This window comes from Nothobranchius furzeri, chromosome 12 (assembly GCF_043380555.1).
Source record: "Nothobranchius furzeri strain GRZ-AD chromosome 12, NfurGRZ-RIMD1, whole genome shotgun sequence".
NCBI lineage: Eukaryota > Metazoa > Chordata > Actinopteri > Cyprinodontiformes > Nothobranchiidae > Nothobranchius > Nothobranchius furzeri.
The window spans coordinates 17,780,793-17,797,082 of NC_091752.1; the positions used below are offsets into that span (position 1 = coordinate 17,780,793).

General features: G+C 39.3%; 1 protein-coding gene across 6 annotated transcripts in view; it reads left to right on the forward strand.

Annotated features, from left to right (window-relative positions):
• Positions 1-5,856, forward strand: part of wdr27 (WD repeat domain 27) — a 71,366-nt gene extending 65,510 nt beyond the window's left edge. For all 6 annotated transcript variants that reach the window (XR_008565683.2, XM_054750145.2, XM_054750146.2 and 3 more), the window contains one exon: positions 5,539-5,856. Coding sequence is in view for 5 of the 6 variants with exons in the window: in XM_054750145.2 (XP_054606120.2) it covers positions 5,539-5,652 (114 nt within the window). In the remaining variant the exon portion in view is untranslated. The remainder of the gene's footprint in view (positions 1-5,538) is intronic.
• The last annotated feature ends 10,434 nt before the right edge of the window (positions 5,857-16,290 follow it).

Consider the following 16,290-nt stretch of genomic DNA (forward strand, 5'->3'; position numbering starts at 1 on the left):
AGCTTATTTTTATAAAGCGCAAGGCTATTTTTCCAGGATAAGTAGGACTCCTCCTGGTGTGTAAAGCGCCACGTTCTCTCCAATTATCTAGAGTTTTGTTTTAAAGTTCGTAAATGAGAATTAAACCAGGGAGCCAACTTTCTGTCCCTAATTACCCTCCTTTTTAAAGGGGCAACATCATCTAATGCCACACATATAAGTAAAAGCAAGAGAGTAATGTCTTTGGAGGGAAATGAAAGATGGTAAGGGGACAAGGCTCTCTAGGCCCACGTGAATTATTCATGTTGCTGTAGAAGCCAGGGAGGGTCAGAAAGTCAAATGTAAGCATTTTTCAGTTACTTTAAAATGATTTGGTAACACTTTGTGTCCCTTTATTAGCGTTGCTATTAGCGTTAACGATAAAGTTTCCCTAAAGTTAGGACAAAGGGCCAGGGGAGGGTGTCTGCTTATTAATGCATTACTTATTAAGGTAAGCAGTTATTAATACTTTATTCAATAGTTTATTAATGCTTAAAATGAACTAAGTAACATTAATAAACGGACCCTTACTGTAAAGAGTTACCAAAAGATTTAACCATGTGCTCCAGCTTTAAGATCTGAGTTTTAAAATCCATAATTTGCTGAAATCACAAAGCCTCTTAATAGTGGTTCAGACAGGACTTCACTATATTCCGTTTTCTGTAATCCATTTGTTATACTCAATTCTTCACAGTTGGTTTTCATTTCATTTGAGGAAAAACCAAGAGTATGTCTATTTTCAGTACATATTGCTGTCAGTTGTCTGTCCTGATGTATTAAGCCCCTCTGCCCACCTGCGTTCCTTCCCCCCTCCTTTGATGGCCTTCCAGTTTTGTTTGTACTTGTTCCAAATTTTAGATGAAGCTGTCTGGGAACAAGAAATACATTATTTTGTTGCTTTCTGTGTTGAATTACCTTCCTGAAGGACTTTTTTCACAGACAGCATTCCTGTAGGTTTTGTTTCCCGTCAATCACTGTTGCAACAAATGTTTAAAGTCTAATTGATTCCATATTTTTTTAATTGACAGTTTGTTTATCATTTATTTAATAATGTCTTTGAACGTAATAATAATAACCAACAAAAAAATAGGATTCCCGTGTTTTCAATGCATATCAAGAAAGTCAAGTATTTTCTTCAGCTTTATTAAGGATGAAGAGGAAAAACAGTTTTCTGTTTCCATTGCAAATACGTTAAAGCTTTAAAGGTTTTTTTGTACTTAATCGTGTTTCCATTAGGTAGGACATGTTCCGATCCAGCATGCCACATTTTGAGAAAAGGTCCTCCTTAAAAATCTAATTCTTCCTGCATGTATAAGTGAAGTATTGATTTATGATGGACTCTCTGGAGTTCTCAGCCATCATGGCTGACAATAACTCAGATTATGTAACAAGCACAGCCTGCAAACTCTCAACCTGATTTCACTTAGAATTCCTAAAAGGTTTCAAATTAGACTTTGATATGGGAAAATGCAATAAAATAAAATAGATCCAAGATTTTCAGCATTCTTTCCTTTGAATGACTAATAGCGTCTGAAGTTAATGAACAGCAAATGTTTTATTTCAGACTGGGTTGAGGAGGAGAATGTGTTTGGGTAAGAGTTCAACCAACTTGTAACGCTGATAAGTCTTTAAACAAAAACTAACTGATTTCCTAATAATGTGTCTTTAAAGAACGCTTGACATTTACATTAAAGACCAAGTTCACTTTTTCAACAAACTGGCAGTGGTTTCTAGTATAAACGAATGCCTTGTGAGTCGATCTCTGTGGGAAAAAAGTTCTGGCACTCCTGATTCAGGAATTAGAAGTTAGTTGGAGGAGAAGGGAGCAGAAAACGATGGATTTGGAGCCCTTTTTCCTGAAATTTGGATATTTCACTTTTGGTTGGCAGTTTAGTGGTCTACTCAAAACATGTTCATGAAATTCTTTGTACAAAATCAGTCTGACATAAAGCTATTTTAGCAGCTTCAATGCATGATATTTTCAGTACCTTCCAGAATGAGCCATTCCAGGACTATATCACTTTAAAGATCAATTTAGTCATATTTTAAATACATTTGTAATAATTTCGAGTAGTAATGAATGCCTTGTAAGTTGTATTCTGCAGGGTATTAAAGCTCCGGTGCGCCTCTTTCAGGAACTAGAAGTAACTCAGGTCAGAGTTAAGGATTGGGATTTGTATTTCCTGATATTTTGACATCTCGCCTCTGATCGGCTAACTGGAATGCAACTCTACCACTGACTCTGTTAGCTTTGCAACGTTGATGTTTTATCTCCACAAATAACACAAGCCAGTAGGAGGTCTGTCATGAGGTGGAGTTGAAGAATCGCTGCAGTTTTAAAAAGTCAAGTGGTCACACCGGACGCGCCACGCTGCTGAGCACTTCTTGGAAAGTCACAAAATCACGCGGGACTTGAGAACAGGAAGCAGAAATTGACTCTTTTGCTTTACGTGATCAGACTTTCCGTCGTGTTTTGTGAGACTCTAATTCATTAAAAATGGGCAAGTACACTATTTATTAGAATATTTTAAAATCAATAGTACTTTAAAGTTATCAAAACTGCTACTGGGTTTGTGCCGTAAAGCAGTTCCGCGTCATAATGTCTGTTGTAAAGCACTTCACAATGTTGTAAACTGCCGCGGCAGCACTAGAACCTGTGCGTAACTTCAGCGCCTCGGCGCGGCACTTTTGGGATGCGGTGCTCCACCTGTAGCCACTCTCATTAACTATAATGGCTTCTTTGGAAAATTACGGCGTAGGCGCGGCACATCTGTCTCTGGTGTGCCCTAGGCTTAACAATTAGCCTCTACTAGCCGAGACACGCTCTTCTCTTTCCTGGACACTAATTCATTGACAGCCTTCCATCGTGGAAGAGACAGGCTTTTCCAGCCCAAGTGTTTTCCCGTCTATTTTCTGTTGACGGTTGATGCAGGAAATAGCGATATAAGACTATTTTCATGTTCAGCCTGCATGTGAAATTCAGAGTGACTGATTGTATATATGAAAAATAAATAAGAGTTCCTCAATGAGCTTAGTCTTAAAGTCAGTTTCCAGTAAATTCTGACTTTTGGCACTGACGTCTCTGGTTTCCATTATTTTCTAGGTTTCACTTTATTAGAGTAAATTAGTTATGTGGACAGGATCCAAATGTCCAGTTACTGATTGTTTTACCATGAGGAGATAAAGAGTTTCTTAAATATAGATGAAAAGGTGAAATGAGGTGTTAGTTTATTTACCACAGGCTCTCACTTGGAAATTTTCCCTGCATACTTTTACCAGTCAAACAGAGATTTTGTCCAATCCAGTTTATGATTCTTGACTCAGACCTTAACTAGTGTGACTGACTCTTTCCCAGCACAGTCATCTGCCTGCTGGTAAAAATAAAAAAATAATAAAAAAATAAAAAGAAATCTCCTGCATAAAATTGCTTTAGTACATGGAAAAAATGTGGAACTATTGTTGATCCAAATGTTTTTTATTGCTATTTGGCAATTCAGTATTTTTCAAAGATCCTTTTGTTTTAGTTTTAACAACAAAAGTATATCACTATAAAAGATTTAGATCCAAGCTGCAGTTTGTTGAAAAAAAAATTCATATTTACTTTTTGATTTTGAAAGATGTTTGAAGCCATTTAAGCCACAACGTCCCATTAAAGGTTGACTTTAAACTTGGAATGATTTAAAACTGTGGAAATTAAGCAAAAATTTGGGACATTTCTTGACTCTGACTCTTCTGTGAGCTCTGACTGAACTATGTATATGATTATTATACTAAACCTAACTAGCAGGTTTGCTATTGCTCTTGACGTTTGTTGGCTGTGGAAGGTAATGCTTCCCTGTCCTCTTCATCTTTTTTGGCTGATGGAGACTTATGAAATAACTTGCACTTCATAGCCGCGCTTCCAACAGAGGAGTTCTGGGAAATTTCTGGGAGTGGGTAAGGTGACAGGGAAAATACGACGGTCCTCTCAGCTGTTGTCTTTCAGAGCTTTGCTAAAAGTCACTATTATTGACATTAAAGGTTTTATTCTGTCAAAATATGCTGTAATTTCATCCATTCGAGGAGCAAAACTGCCCTCCTGGTGGAGGGTAGCTCTTAAGTGCCTTTTTTTCCCTCCACCTGAACCAATCCTCATGTAACCCTCTTACTTCTATTAAGGTAGCGCGGCTCAGGGTTGCGAATGACCACAGTCACCAATTCTTGTCATGTGTCTTGCCCATGTATGTCTGATCTCTGAATTGTGTGTACTGAAACTCTAATTTCCCTCTGGGATTAATAAAGTATCTTTGATTTCATTTTCTTTGATTTGATTTGATGGAGAGTGGCAGCAATCAATGACCAGAAGACACTCTAGGGGACCACAAAGCACCATGAATTACTGCAATTTCTGCCAAATTTTTTGGCATTCATTGTAATGCAGCCAGACCAACAGATCTTCCAATTTTACAAAAGATGGTTGTTTGGCGACGTCTGCCGATATCGTTTCCTACAGAGCTACAACCTGCTCAGCGACTCTACTGAGCCATTGCAGAGTTCAAGTACTCTGTTGGTTCCCGGAACAGCCCAGAAAATTGTGCTGTTGGGCCGTACTGGTGAAATGGAGACACACTCATGCTGTGAAGGTCTGGTAAAAGTACCCGGAAGTTCCAATAGTGGAAACAAGCCTCATGTAGAGTAGGATGATGGATGTTGAGTCAAGTCGCGGTGGCAGTAGCTTAAGCAGGGAGGCCCAGACTTCCCTCTCCCCAGCCACTTTGGCCAGCTCCTCTGGGGGAGTCCGCGTTCCCTGGCCACCCGAGAGACATAGTCCCTCCGTGTCCTGGGTCTTCCTTTAGGTCTCCTCTTGTTTGGACGTGCCTGGAAAATCTCAACAGGGAGGTGTGCAGGAGGCATCCTTACCAGATGCCTGAGTCACTTCAACTGGCTCCTCTCAATGTGAAGGAGCAGCGGATCTACTCGGAACCCTTCCCAGACGATCAAGCTTCTCAGCCTATCTCTAAGGGAGACCCCAGCCACACTGTGGAGAAAACTCATTTCGGCCACTTGTATCCACAATCTCATTCGTTCGGTCACTACGCAAAGCTCGTGACCATAGGTGAGGGTTGGAACGTAGATCGACCATTAAATCGAGAGCTTTGCCTTCTGTCTCAGCTCTCTCGTCACCACCTGACGATTTCACACTCCATCATTTGTGAAAAAGACCCGAGGTACTTAACCTCCTCCACTTGGGGCAGGACCAATAACTAACCTAACGAACAGTTAACTAACCTATGTAATTAACTAAAGTTATACTGCACACTTCAAGCCAGGCAACAACTTTTTTGACAGGTATGAAAAACCAAGAACTTCAGTGGGAAACGGTTTTAGTACTTATCACTTTCAAGGACACACGTCTGCTGTTAGTACGGAGCTTGCTCCTCTAAATGGCGTGTTATAAAAATGAGGGTGTTAGGAAAGTTCATCCACACGAGTAAAGGCTGAGTGTGATGTCATTCATTTTTCTCTCTCTCCTTCTCTTAGCTGTTAACTGGAACCCTGGATGGGAAACTGAGACTGTTTCAGTGCAGCACCGGGTCCCGTTTGTCTTGTGACACCAGTGCTGCTGTGGACCACATCCCCAACGTGACTGCGTGATTACAGCAGACCCACTGCAAAGACCATGCAGCTTTCATTAAGGCAGCGAAAACCCACAGGCAGGGATTTCCATAGGAACAAAGACTTTAAGAATTTGGTTATGTTGTTGTTGGTTTAACAGAATTAAAACCAGGTACAAGTTATTCATCTTCTACATTCAAATGCGTCAGACTTTCAAATAAAGCAACGCGTCATCGCTCGGTCTACCTAGTCTCCTTGTATGTTCTTTTTTTACTCTCCTGACGAAGATTTGAAGGAATGTCAGTGTTTAGATCCGTTTAACCACAATAACATGATGCAACGCTCAGTCGACTGTTGCTCAATATGCCAAAACAATTATATTAGGAGTCATTCTAATCTCTTGAGCAGTCTGGACGTTCAACCATCACATAAATCCAACTCAAGTATGTGAAACAGATGTAATCTATCTATCTGGCTGTGACTGCTATTTAGTAAATCAGCACACAGAGCTATGACATCAACTGGGTGCAACCCTTGTTCCTTCCAGGGACACGAGTGCTCCTACTGTTTATACTGACAATTCAGAGGTCCGTTTATCATTTTACATCTCAGTTAAAAACCAATACCAGCTATGATGATATGCAATCATACAGAATAGGTTCATGTGGATTGGTGGGAAGTGTTTTACTTCAGAGCATCACCCTCACACACACTTTGACTCTGTTACAGAAAAAACCGAATCCACGAAACCAAACTTTGACATGAAATATTTTCTCATCATTCTTAGTTTACGACACCATAAAAGCTTTCCCTGATGATATTTTATAACCCTCGACCTTCGGCGAGACTTAAGGAAAAGTCGACCTTCCTGGAAAGGAATTAAAATTTAAAAGTCAAGCTTCGCTCCTCTGCCGTCCATTAGGATGGATATTGTAAATGAAGAATGTTGTGTTGCTGATGCTTATGATGCAGTGAAAAATCCACAGTTTCACTGCCTGCTCTTCACTCCCTCTGACTGAGGTTCATTTTCAAACAATTTCCCAAAACACTGCCCAATTTCTGCTTCTGATTTATTCTGACTTTTGGACTAGGTGTTTTATTTAAAAAAAAAAAAAAAAAAAAGACTGTGAACTGAAGATCTGCTGGTTGATAAAATAAGTGCGACTTTTGACATTATCAGCAAGCATCTCATCACATAACTGATTTCATTCGTGTTCATTTAGGAGTGTTGTTACATGTGGGAGTCAGAGACGGATTTGTACTGGCAGCGTTGAGTCTCTCCCGTCACGGTGAGCTTTAGTGTTCCTGCAAGCAGCTAATCTTGGGCAAAACACTAAAAGATCGTCTTTGGAATGGATTTATGAAGCCATACTCCTTCTTCATTCGTGTCCTGGAATGTGTAATCCACTACACATGAAATACAAACTAAAGTATAGTTTTGAACACATTCCTTGTTTGTGTGTGAAGTCATTGTGGGTGCACACCCTGCATTGATCTCACTAGTATAGAATGAGCTTATACTTGAAATGGGTCACACCCGTACATCACGTTTCACTCTGGTCCAAATCTTCCTCAGAACCTTTTTTTTTTTTTATTATTTTTGCTTCGTGACAGAAGAACTTCCCGATAGGCAAAGAACAAGAACATGAGATTTATGTCTTTGCCGAGGAGAGTTCGACATCCGTTCAGTCCAAACAGCTCAATCAGAACGTGTCATCCGAGGCTCCAAAAAAGATTTGCTCGTTTCTGTCTCACTTCCACTGGCCCTTTAGACCCTGGTTTGGCCTTACTGTTCTTTATGATAAAAGACATTCATCACGAGACACGTGCAGTTTAATGAATCCCGAAGGGCCTCCGGAGACCTGCGCACGACTCTGTTCTTGTGAACTCAAAGTTGCAGAAGGGGAATATCAATCCGTAAGTGTTGTGTAACAGAAACTATAGTTTCTGATGAATATTGAAGAGAAAATATTCATCATGTAGGCTGATGTCTGTAAAATCAAGTTGAAATTAAATTTGGTTTTTGAGAAAACAGTTAGGATGGTAAATGGCCTGTATTTGATATAGCACCTTCTAGAGTTCTACAACCTCAAGGCACAGTCATTCATCCCTTCACACACACATTCACACTCTGATGACGATGAGCTTGTAGCCACAGCTGGAAGAGGCGAGGCTGCCATAGACAGAACAATGCTAGGCCGAGCTACTGCTAACATTAGCCTGAGCTGTACATCCTTGTTGGACATGAGGAAAACAATGAAGGAGAATGTAGAAGCACTCACGTTCCAGGATGAGATGGGAATGTTCAGACTATGAGTTACTGCCAGATAGTTCCATAGCATGAGGTCTTTGTCACGTTGTCCCCCACTTGTCCTCACTCCAGCTCTGCTCTTCAGACAGCATCATGGAGTCATCAGAGTGAACTGCCCAAACAGCACACAGCTCATTTGACATTCATGTCCTGGCCAAGTGGGCAATCTTTTGATTGCAAGTCTAATTTATGGGGTCATTGTTAGCCCCAACAAAGGTTCATATCCTATATAGAGGCTGAAAGAACAATTTCCAATTGTAAATAAACAGTATTATATCTTTAAAGGTGTGGGACACTCAAAACCCATTTTTATGACTAATCCATGATTATAATTGGTCACTGAGTTTTTGTTTTGCTGTGCTGGCTGAACAATAAAAGAGTCTCCTACACCTATCTCCTGCTTTAGCTTCAGATAGAACATGGACGGTGAAACTCTAGGATTTGAAAAGCTTGACAGATCTATGTCTCGTTCATCCATCTTGACTCATGATGGGGAAGGAAACAGCAGGGAACATTCATTCATTTGTTCATTTATTAATTTATAGAGCACCTTCCACAACCTTTAGCAGAAGCCCAATGTGCTGAACACAACAATAAACAGGCAATTGCACCATTAAAAACAACAAGAGATCAAAAATATATAAATAAAAGAAGAATGAAAATGGCATAAAAACAGATGACAACAATTGCTAACCAATTAAAGTCAAGACAAAATTGCAAACCGCTTCATCATCTCAGCTAGTAGAAGCTAACCGTTAGCATTAGTATCTGTTTGCACGCTTGTTTTTAAACCTTTTGACAATTAAACCCATTTTTAAATCTAGTGTCATGTTTCTTATGTTACCCCTCCTTCACAGGCTGTGCAGTGGCGCAGTGGTTAGAGCTGTTGCCTTGTAGCAAGAAGGTCCTGGGTTCATTTCCCAGCCTGGGATCTTTCTGCATGGAGTTTGCATGTTCTCCCTGTGCATACGTGTGTTCTCTCCGGGTGCTCCGGCTTCCTCCCACAGCCCAGAAACATGACTGTTAGGTTGATTGGTCTGTCCAAATTGTCCTTAGGTGTGTGTGTGTGTGTGTGTGTGTGTGTGTGTGTGTGTGTGCATGATTGTTTGTCCTGTGTGTCTCTGTGTTGCCTTGCGATGGACTGGCTCTCTGTCCAGGGTGTACCCCGCCTGACTGCCCATTGACTGCTGGAGATAGGCACCAGTCCCCCCACGACCCTACGTGGACAAAGCGGGGTCAGACAATGGATGGATGGATGGACCCCTCCTTCACATTTTAACAGCACATGTCGGGGTTGTAACAATTGTTTAGAAAACTGAGTTGCATTACATATTTGTGTTTTATTTTATTTTTTTATTTCTATTTCAGCAACTCAAATCCTGCTGCTGCTATTTCCAGAAGGTTTCCTCCCATTGTTATCACTTCCTGGTGAAAACAAACAGGAGAAGTGTGAAAAAGTCCTATTCTGCTATGAGTACAATCATTAAGGGACTAATATGAAATGCTTGTTAATGTGATTTTCTCACACACTGACCAAGCTCATTGGTAGTATTGTAAAACCAAAATCTATAAAATCACACCCTGTCAAGTTTGCAAAAATAAACAGAGCTAAACTGCATTTGTAATAAAGTTCACATGCAGGAATATGTGTTACACCCAGGGTCCGAAATTAAATTTTTTACTCACCGGCCAAGTTGGCTGGTAGATGATGAAAATCTACCGGCCAAGCATATTTTTTACCGGCCAAAATTCTAAATGATTTAGATCCACCTAAAGCATGTTATTCTATATTATGTTGATTCCAAACAGAGTGACAACATAATTAAAACACCAATTAATAAGAAAAACAACACTTTTGTCATTTTTACTATTTATTTATTTATTTTTAGAGATGTTTTTATGAACTCTTTCATTGAAGTCTAGTCAGACTCCTTGTTTTCTCTGTCCATGAAGTCTGGCCTCCTGCTTCTGACACTGTCTTTGTGCCAAAGCATTACAGCCTCATTTGGGTCATAGTCCTTGATCTCTGGAGAACACAGCTGCACCATGAGAATATCTGAAAGTGTGTCAGGGCTAGGGTTGTCACGGTAACCGGTGTAGCGGTAAACCCCGGTAAAGAAGTTGACAATAATAATAACCGTCTTGTTTAAAAAAAATTATCTCGGTGGATTACCGTGGCTGCGGTGTAGGCACGGTGACCCTTACCAGCCACCGTATCATCTGAAGTTGCCGGCGGCACATGCGCACTTTGTTGTTTACGACCAAAACGTTCTTTAAGCTAAAGCTGAATTAATGGCAGGAGGAGACGGCAGCACTTGGGACATTTATTATCCCTCAAAGAAGACAAAGTCGGAAGTATGGGCATTTTTTGGATATTTGAAGAATGCCGAGGGACAGTTGTCTGTGAAAGGCAGCAGCGCTACGTGGCCATCATAATGTAGCCATTGTCTCATGACTCCGCCATCTCCAGTTCGCCACTTTTCACAAAATCTTCTGGTTGCCACTGGTCCTGGTGGTTTTTCTTCCAGTTCGACGAGTTTTCTTTTGGAAGGCTGGCTGACTCCAGTTAAAACCCGCCACATATCACCGCTAGTTTTAATACGAAGCTAACTGCTAACTTGATAAACTGATTGAATGGGATAGGTGGAAATGACGTTGGATGCGGCATTCACGTTTCGCGTACGTTTGTGTACGTTGTATGCAGGCGGGAGGAGTATCACAGAAATCCATGGAAGATGACTGATAAACATAACTAGTTTGGTGCAAACATTTACTCGCCAGGTGGCAGGTAGAGCTCAAAAATTTACTCGCCAAATGGAGCAATTTGCTCGCATTTGGCGAGTGGCGAGTGTTAATTTCGGACCCTGGTTACAACACTACAGTTTTTATATTAATTGTGTTGGGCTACTGAATGTCAACAACAGCATGCAACTATAAAAAATAGTACAATTTTTTGTCACATTTGGCCTGAAATGCGGTGCAGATGTTCTGGCATCTGCTTAGAAGAAAGACATAATTATGAATGATAAACAATTATGTAACAGGATTTCTTCCAAGCAGTGTACTAAACATATAAACATCTGTTTGTTCTTGTCTGATAATCCATCCGCTACGTTGCAAACGATGGAAACTCTGGAATGCAGTAAAACTGCTGCCAGTCAAGGTAACACTGGATGATGCATGTTAAGCACAGCACAGAAACTATGACGCATGTGACTGACAAGCTGCAGAGTTGTAAACATTGCAGAAACCTCTAGATGGAACCTCAGGTTATCGGACTTGAGAAATCAGTGCCCTTACTTTTGACTCCGTCCCGAGCGCCACAGTACGCAGACAATGACGGAAACACAGATTAGTAGCAGATGGTGTCATCCAGGGAACAAGGCATAAACATTTGAGTGCTTAACACTCCGATAAATCAACACAAGACCCTCCTGGAGTTCGCAGAAATATGGAGAAAACAGGAGCTCACAGCAAAAGCTTTGAGACGGGTGAATTTAATCAAATATCTTAAAAATTTAGAGTCTAATTAAAGGCAAGTGAGAGACTGATCAAATACTGTATTAGGATTTTTTATCAGGGTGCAAAGATAGCATTTGGGCTTGTCAGCTGCACTAGGTCACCTCATCAACGCCACCTAAAACTTCACTGAACAAAGTCGGTGTTTCTACCATTAGCACATTCCTTTGTTTAATGGCTTAATTTATTTTCTCTAAGAGGCAGTTTTATGTTTTCCTTTGTGATAATGTTTCACTAAGCTGTAGGATCAACAGCACATGTGGTTGACTTTGTGTTGACGTGATCAGGACACATTTCTTTATCCACAGCTTGTTTCTAAGCCTATTGTAAGCCTCAGCTTTGAACCTTTTAACTTTACTGCAAGTAGAAATCAAGAGCGTAGGCGACTGTGTAATAAAAATGAATCAGTTAAAAAAACTGAAGATGTAACATGTTGCCTATTTCTCCAACTTAAAATGGTGTGTTTGTCATTTAAAGGGGACATATTATACAAGGCTCACCTTTTGCATCCTTTTGTGCTGATCTGTGGGTCTCTGCTGCATCTATACACGCTCCAGTCATCAAAGAAATCAGTCCATCCATCTTCTGTCAGTGTTTGGTTTTAGGAATTGTGTGTCCAACAAAAGTCCTTTCAAAACTTCCCTATTTGTGATGTCACAAACAGAGAAATGAGCATAGATAGCCCTCTCATCTCTCTAGGGAGCCTAAGTCACGCCCCTCTACTTATAGACCATGGGTCACCGGATGCAAGAAAAAAACGAATGCAAGCCAATGGGTCTATAAAAGCTATTATCTAATCCTGTTTGATATGTGCCATGGATTTCACATATAATGTCTGTGAGACACATTTTTTGGTGCCAAGAAAGATTTTTAACAGCAGCAAAAGGTATTTCAGGTTTTGTGCAAAAGCACGTATAGGACTACAAATGTTCGTCTCACCAAATTAGTTATCAAACCAGACACAGAAGAGGAGAAAATTAGTTTAGCAAGTTTCAAATCCTTTTTCTGGGGTGAAAGAAGGAGCAATAAGTGAGAAAACCACTATAAATCTGACCATGTGAAAAGTAGCAGCTATGCTGAGAGAGATTCTGTATAGGGAACGTATATTTGTTGTCATTTTAATTAAGAATTTTTACAAGCTAATAAATCTTAAATTACGTGATCTGAAACACACATCGTTACTTTAAATTTAAACTGAAGTACAATATATGTGAGATTCAGGGCGTTAGGCAAAGCTGATTGGAAAAAAACTTATACAGTCCCATTGACTTGCATTCATTTTTTCTTTCGTCCGGGGACCCATGAGTTGACCGGAAAAGGAGGAGACTTATGCTCCCTCTAGGCTGGAAGAGCAAAAGCTCTACTCTGAGCCCCTCACAGATTTTGGAGCTTCTCAGCCTGAGCCTATAGCAGCCTGAGAGTGGGATGGGTAGCTAGCCCCACCTATTTGTCTTAAAGTGAAAACAAAAATATTGCTGAAATTGCTTTGTGTGTTGTCAAGAAACTTCGTAAACATATTCCGTATCAACCATACAACTATTTTAACTTAAGAAAAAGTCATAATATGTCCCCTTTTATGGATATTCTATTCTTTAAAGGTTTTTAGCAGAAAGAAAAATCTAAATTTCTAATTTTAGTAGTCTGAATTTCACCAGGAAGCTATGGCTGCATCACAATGATTTAATCCTGAATGGTTAATAATTTCAGCGTATAGACAGGAAGAAGATGCCAGCATCCAAACCTGGAGTCAATAATGAGTCTGGAACATTGCATTCCTTCTAACTTAACTTATTCTCAGTGTGTATTCTATGATTTTTTTTCTTCTAATCTGTTGTACTGCACACTCTCTTCTGAACTAGACAATATACGCAGCTCAGATGTTTTTTTTTCTTTATCCGTAGGCTATAAATAATTGCTGTTTGGCATCACTCAACGTCATTCCTATTGAAAATAACTCCTGCTAAAATATATTAAACTGATTCTTTCAACAAGTACTTTATGTGTCGCCAAAGTATTTCTTGTTTTCTATAAACCCCACATTTTTTTCTTTGATTTGTTGATTTTGTTTTTAACTCATGCTAATATTATTGCAGTCTGACTGATGTCCCTGAAAAATACCAGATGTTTCCTACGAATACAATTCCTAATAATAGCAAATCACAAAAACTTTATTTAATATGTTCCAGTCGCTGTCATTGAGTATAAAATATTCAACTCTTCAAATCTCACATTACTTCTTTCCAATTGATGATGTAAACAAATAATCCAGACTGCTACAGATTATTTTAGCTACCTCCATTTAAAGTAAAAATGTGAATTATATGTACGTCTATTTGTCATGTAGTAACATCTACGATGGATGTTATAGCTTTGAAAAAAATGTTCTGGTCTGGAATTAACTGCAAATAAAGAAGAAAAATGTAGAAAATTTGTTAAAAATAAAAAAAAATGTAAAGAATTACAAAATAGATGATCAAATTATTTGTTTTTTAACTGGGGAAAAACATTGTTAACAGTTTTTATAAACATTTATTTTATTTTACCTTTTAAAACATTTAAAAGCCTGTTTCAAACCAAATGTGGCACGAATGTGGTCCAGTTTCCATAATATTTCTGGACAGACTGCCATTCACATTGACCATGGAGACGTTCCTGTGTTTAACGTCTACAAGTGTCTGTTCACACAAAAGCACCAAATGATTAGAAATTTGACACAATACGTTTTAAAATATACCTGTAAAAAATGTGAACTATCATACATTGTGAACTGGTATCGCTGTCATTGATAACAACACTAACACCGGCAAAAATAATGCGATACAGGTTTTATTTTGAAATAAACTGGATGTACCTTACTGAAATAGGTACACTTCCTGTCTGGCTCATATACTTTATTTAACTTCATGGCAATCAGCATGCAGCACCTGAATAACATACACTCATGTGAAACTTTCCGAAGCTCCAGATCCACACCTCTCTGATTGGACTCAATGATTTTTGGTCTGTGGAAGTCGTACGGTAGTCTGCGTAAAACAGGCTTGAAAGATTAATTTTGATGTGAGAATTTGAAACTGACTTCACCCTAAATGGTCATAATTTTGGCTATATCTTGAAAATAGCACCATTCAGTTTGATGTGAGGTGGTTCATGAGGTATTTTTCTAACACAGAGACAAAAGAAAACACAAAAACAGGCCAAATTTTACTCACCTGCCTTCTGATGATAGATAATGAGAAGTTAGTTATTGAATCAAAGACCTAAATGTTGCAGCATGTGTTTTGCTTTGAAAGCTATCCTTAAAATGTTGCTGTCCAACAAACTAAACATAGAAAGTGTAACGTGCACTCACCCACGTAAAATGTCACATTTGATTAAAAGGTTGCAGGAATGGAAACACAGAAATGATGTGAATCCAATTTGTCCCGAAGTAAATTTACCAAAATTTCCACCCCTGTGGACGGGAGCCCCACTGCAGAGTAGATGTTGTTCTTTAACATGATTATTGACTCAAACGTGACCCTGGTTTGTTCACCTCAGTGAGCAACAACAATGCGGGATGAATTTGTGTAGTCAGTGGAGCTTCAGCTATGCTGCAGCACCTTCTGTGCCCAGGGACCCAAAGCCAGAGCTCCTGCTCCTCTTTTCCTCTCTTCTGCAGCGATCTCACCCTCACTTTGTTCAGTCTCACAACTCTGTTCAACATGTCCTCGTTACACACACATCTGATCTGTTTGAGTGCCGTTTGCTGATATTTTCACTAAATAACTCATTGATTTCTGAAGTTTTCCCAGTGCGTGGACTCACTGTGGTTCACTAAAACTCTATTTCTCCAAAATGCAAAAAAAAAAAAAAAAAAAAAGGAAACGTGGGGATCTGGAAGTCATTATTTAATGATTGCATCTCAGAAATAAAATGCAACTGTGAGGGGAAAAAACAGGAGTATAACGGGAAGTGTTCAGATGTAATCACCTAGCCATTAACCTAAATGTAAATATGTATGTTAGTTAAATTAGAAAAAAACTCTTCTCATTTTTTCCATTGTATGCACTATTCTATATTTATTTGTAGCTAAGAACTCTAATCCAACCTTTTTATTTCAGAATTGTTCAAATGCACATCTGGTATTAAGCCTTATTACATCACTATGGCGATCTGTTTTTGACCCTCATTAAGCCTCCAGGCAATATAATGAGTCTCTCTTATACTGCCACCCTACAGATGCAAAGGGAACAAAGGAAATAATAAAGATCCCCTCACTTTGTACTTTTAAAGTCATGATATTGGCTAAACACGTAGATAAAGGCCCAGCAGATTCCTATTTTGAGATAAATCACAGAACGTGATGTTGATTGGTTCAGAGCACAATATCAACCATGTAGGAAATAGTCTGTATTGTGGAAATCACGGCTCATAGATTTCAAAGAATTAACAAATCAAACCCTTGTAAACCTTTGAGAGGAGAATAAGCCAAACATTTGCCATTTTCCTTTGATGAATTAGTTCTCGTATGCCAAGGTATGCAAGCCATTTTTATATTAAAATGGGAATTGGGCGTTTTAAAAGCCAACATGTGGCCCGTACAGATTTTTCTGATTCTTATCGAATGCCTTTAGAATCTTTGATAGTTATAAAACTCACCTTCTCGTTTTATTCATCCTAAAATATTTTTTTTAAGTACTGGGTGTCTAACAGATTGCCTTGATATGTCAGAAACACAGTTGGACTCGCCTTTGAAAGCCAAAAAGTCAAACAGTGGCCTGCAGTGTTGCGATCTTGTGAATAATGATCTGTGCAGATTGGCTTAAATGTTTTCCACAGCTTTCTAGCTCCTCTGTTGCCTTTTCAGC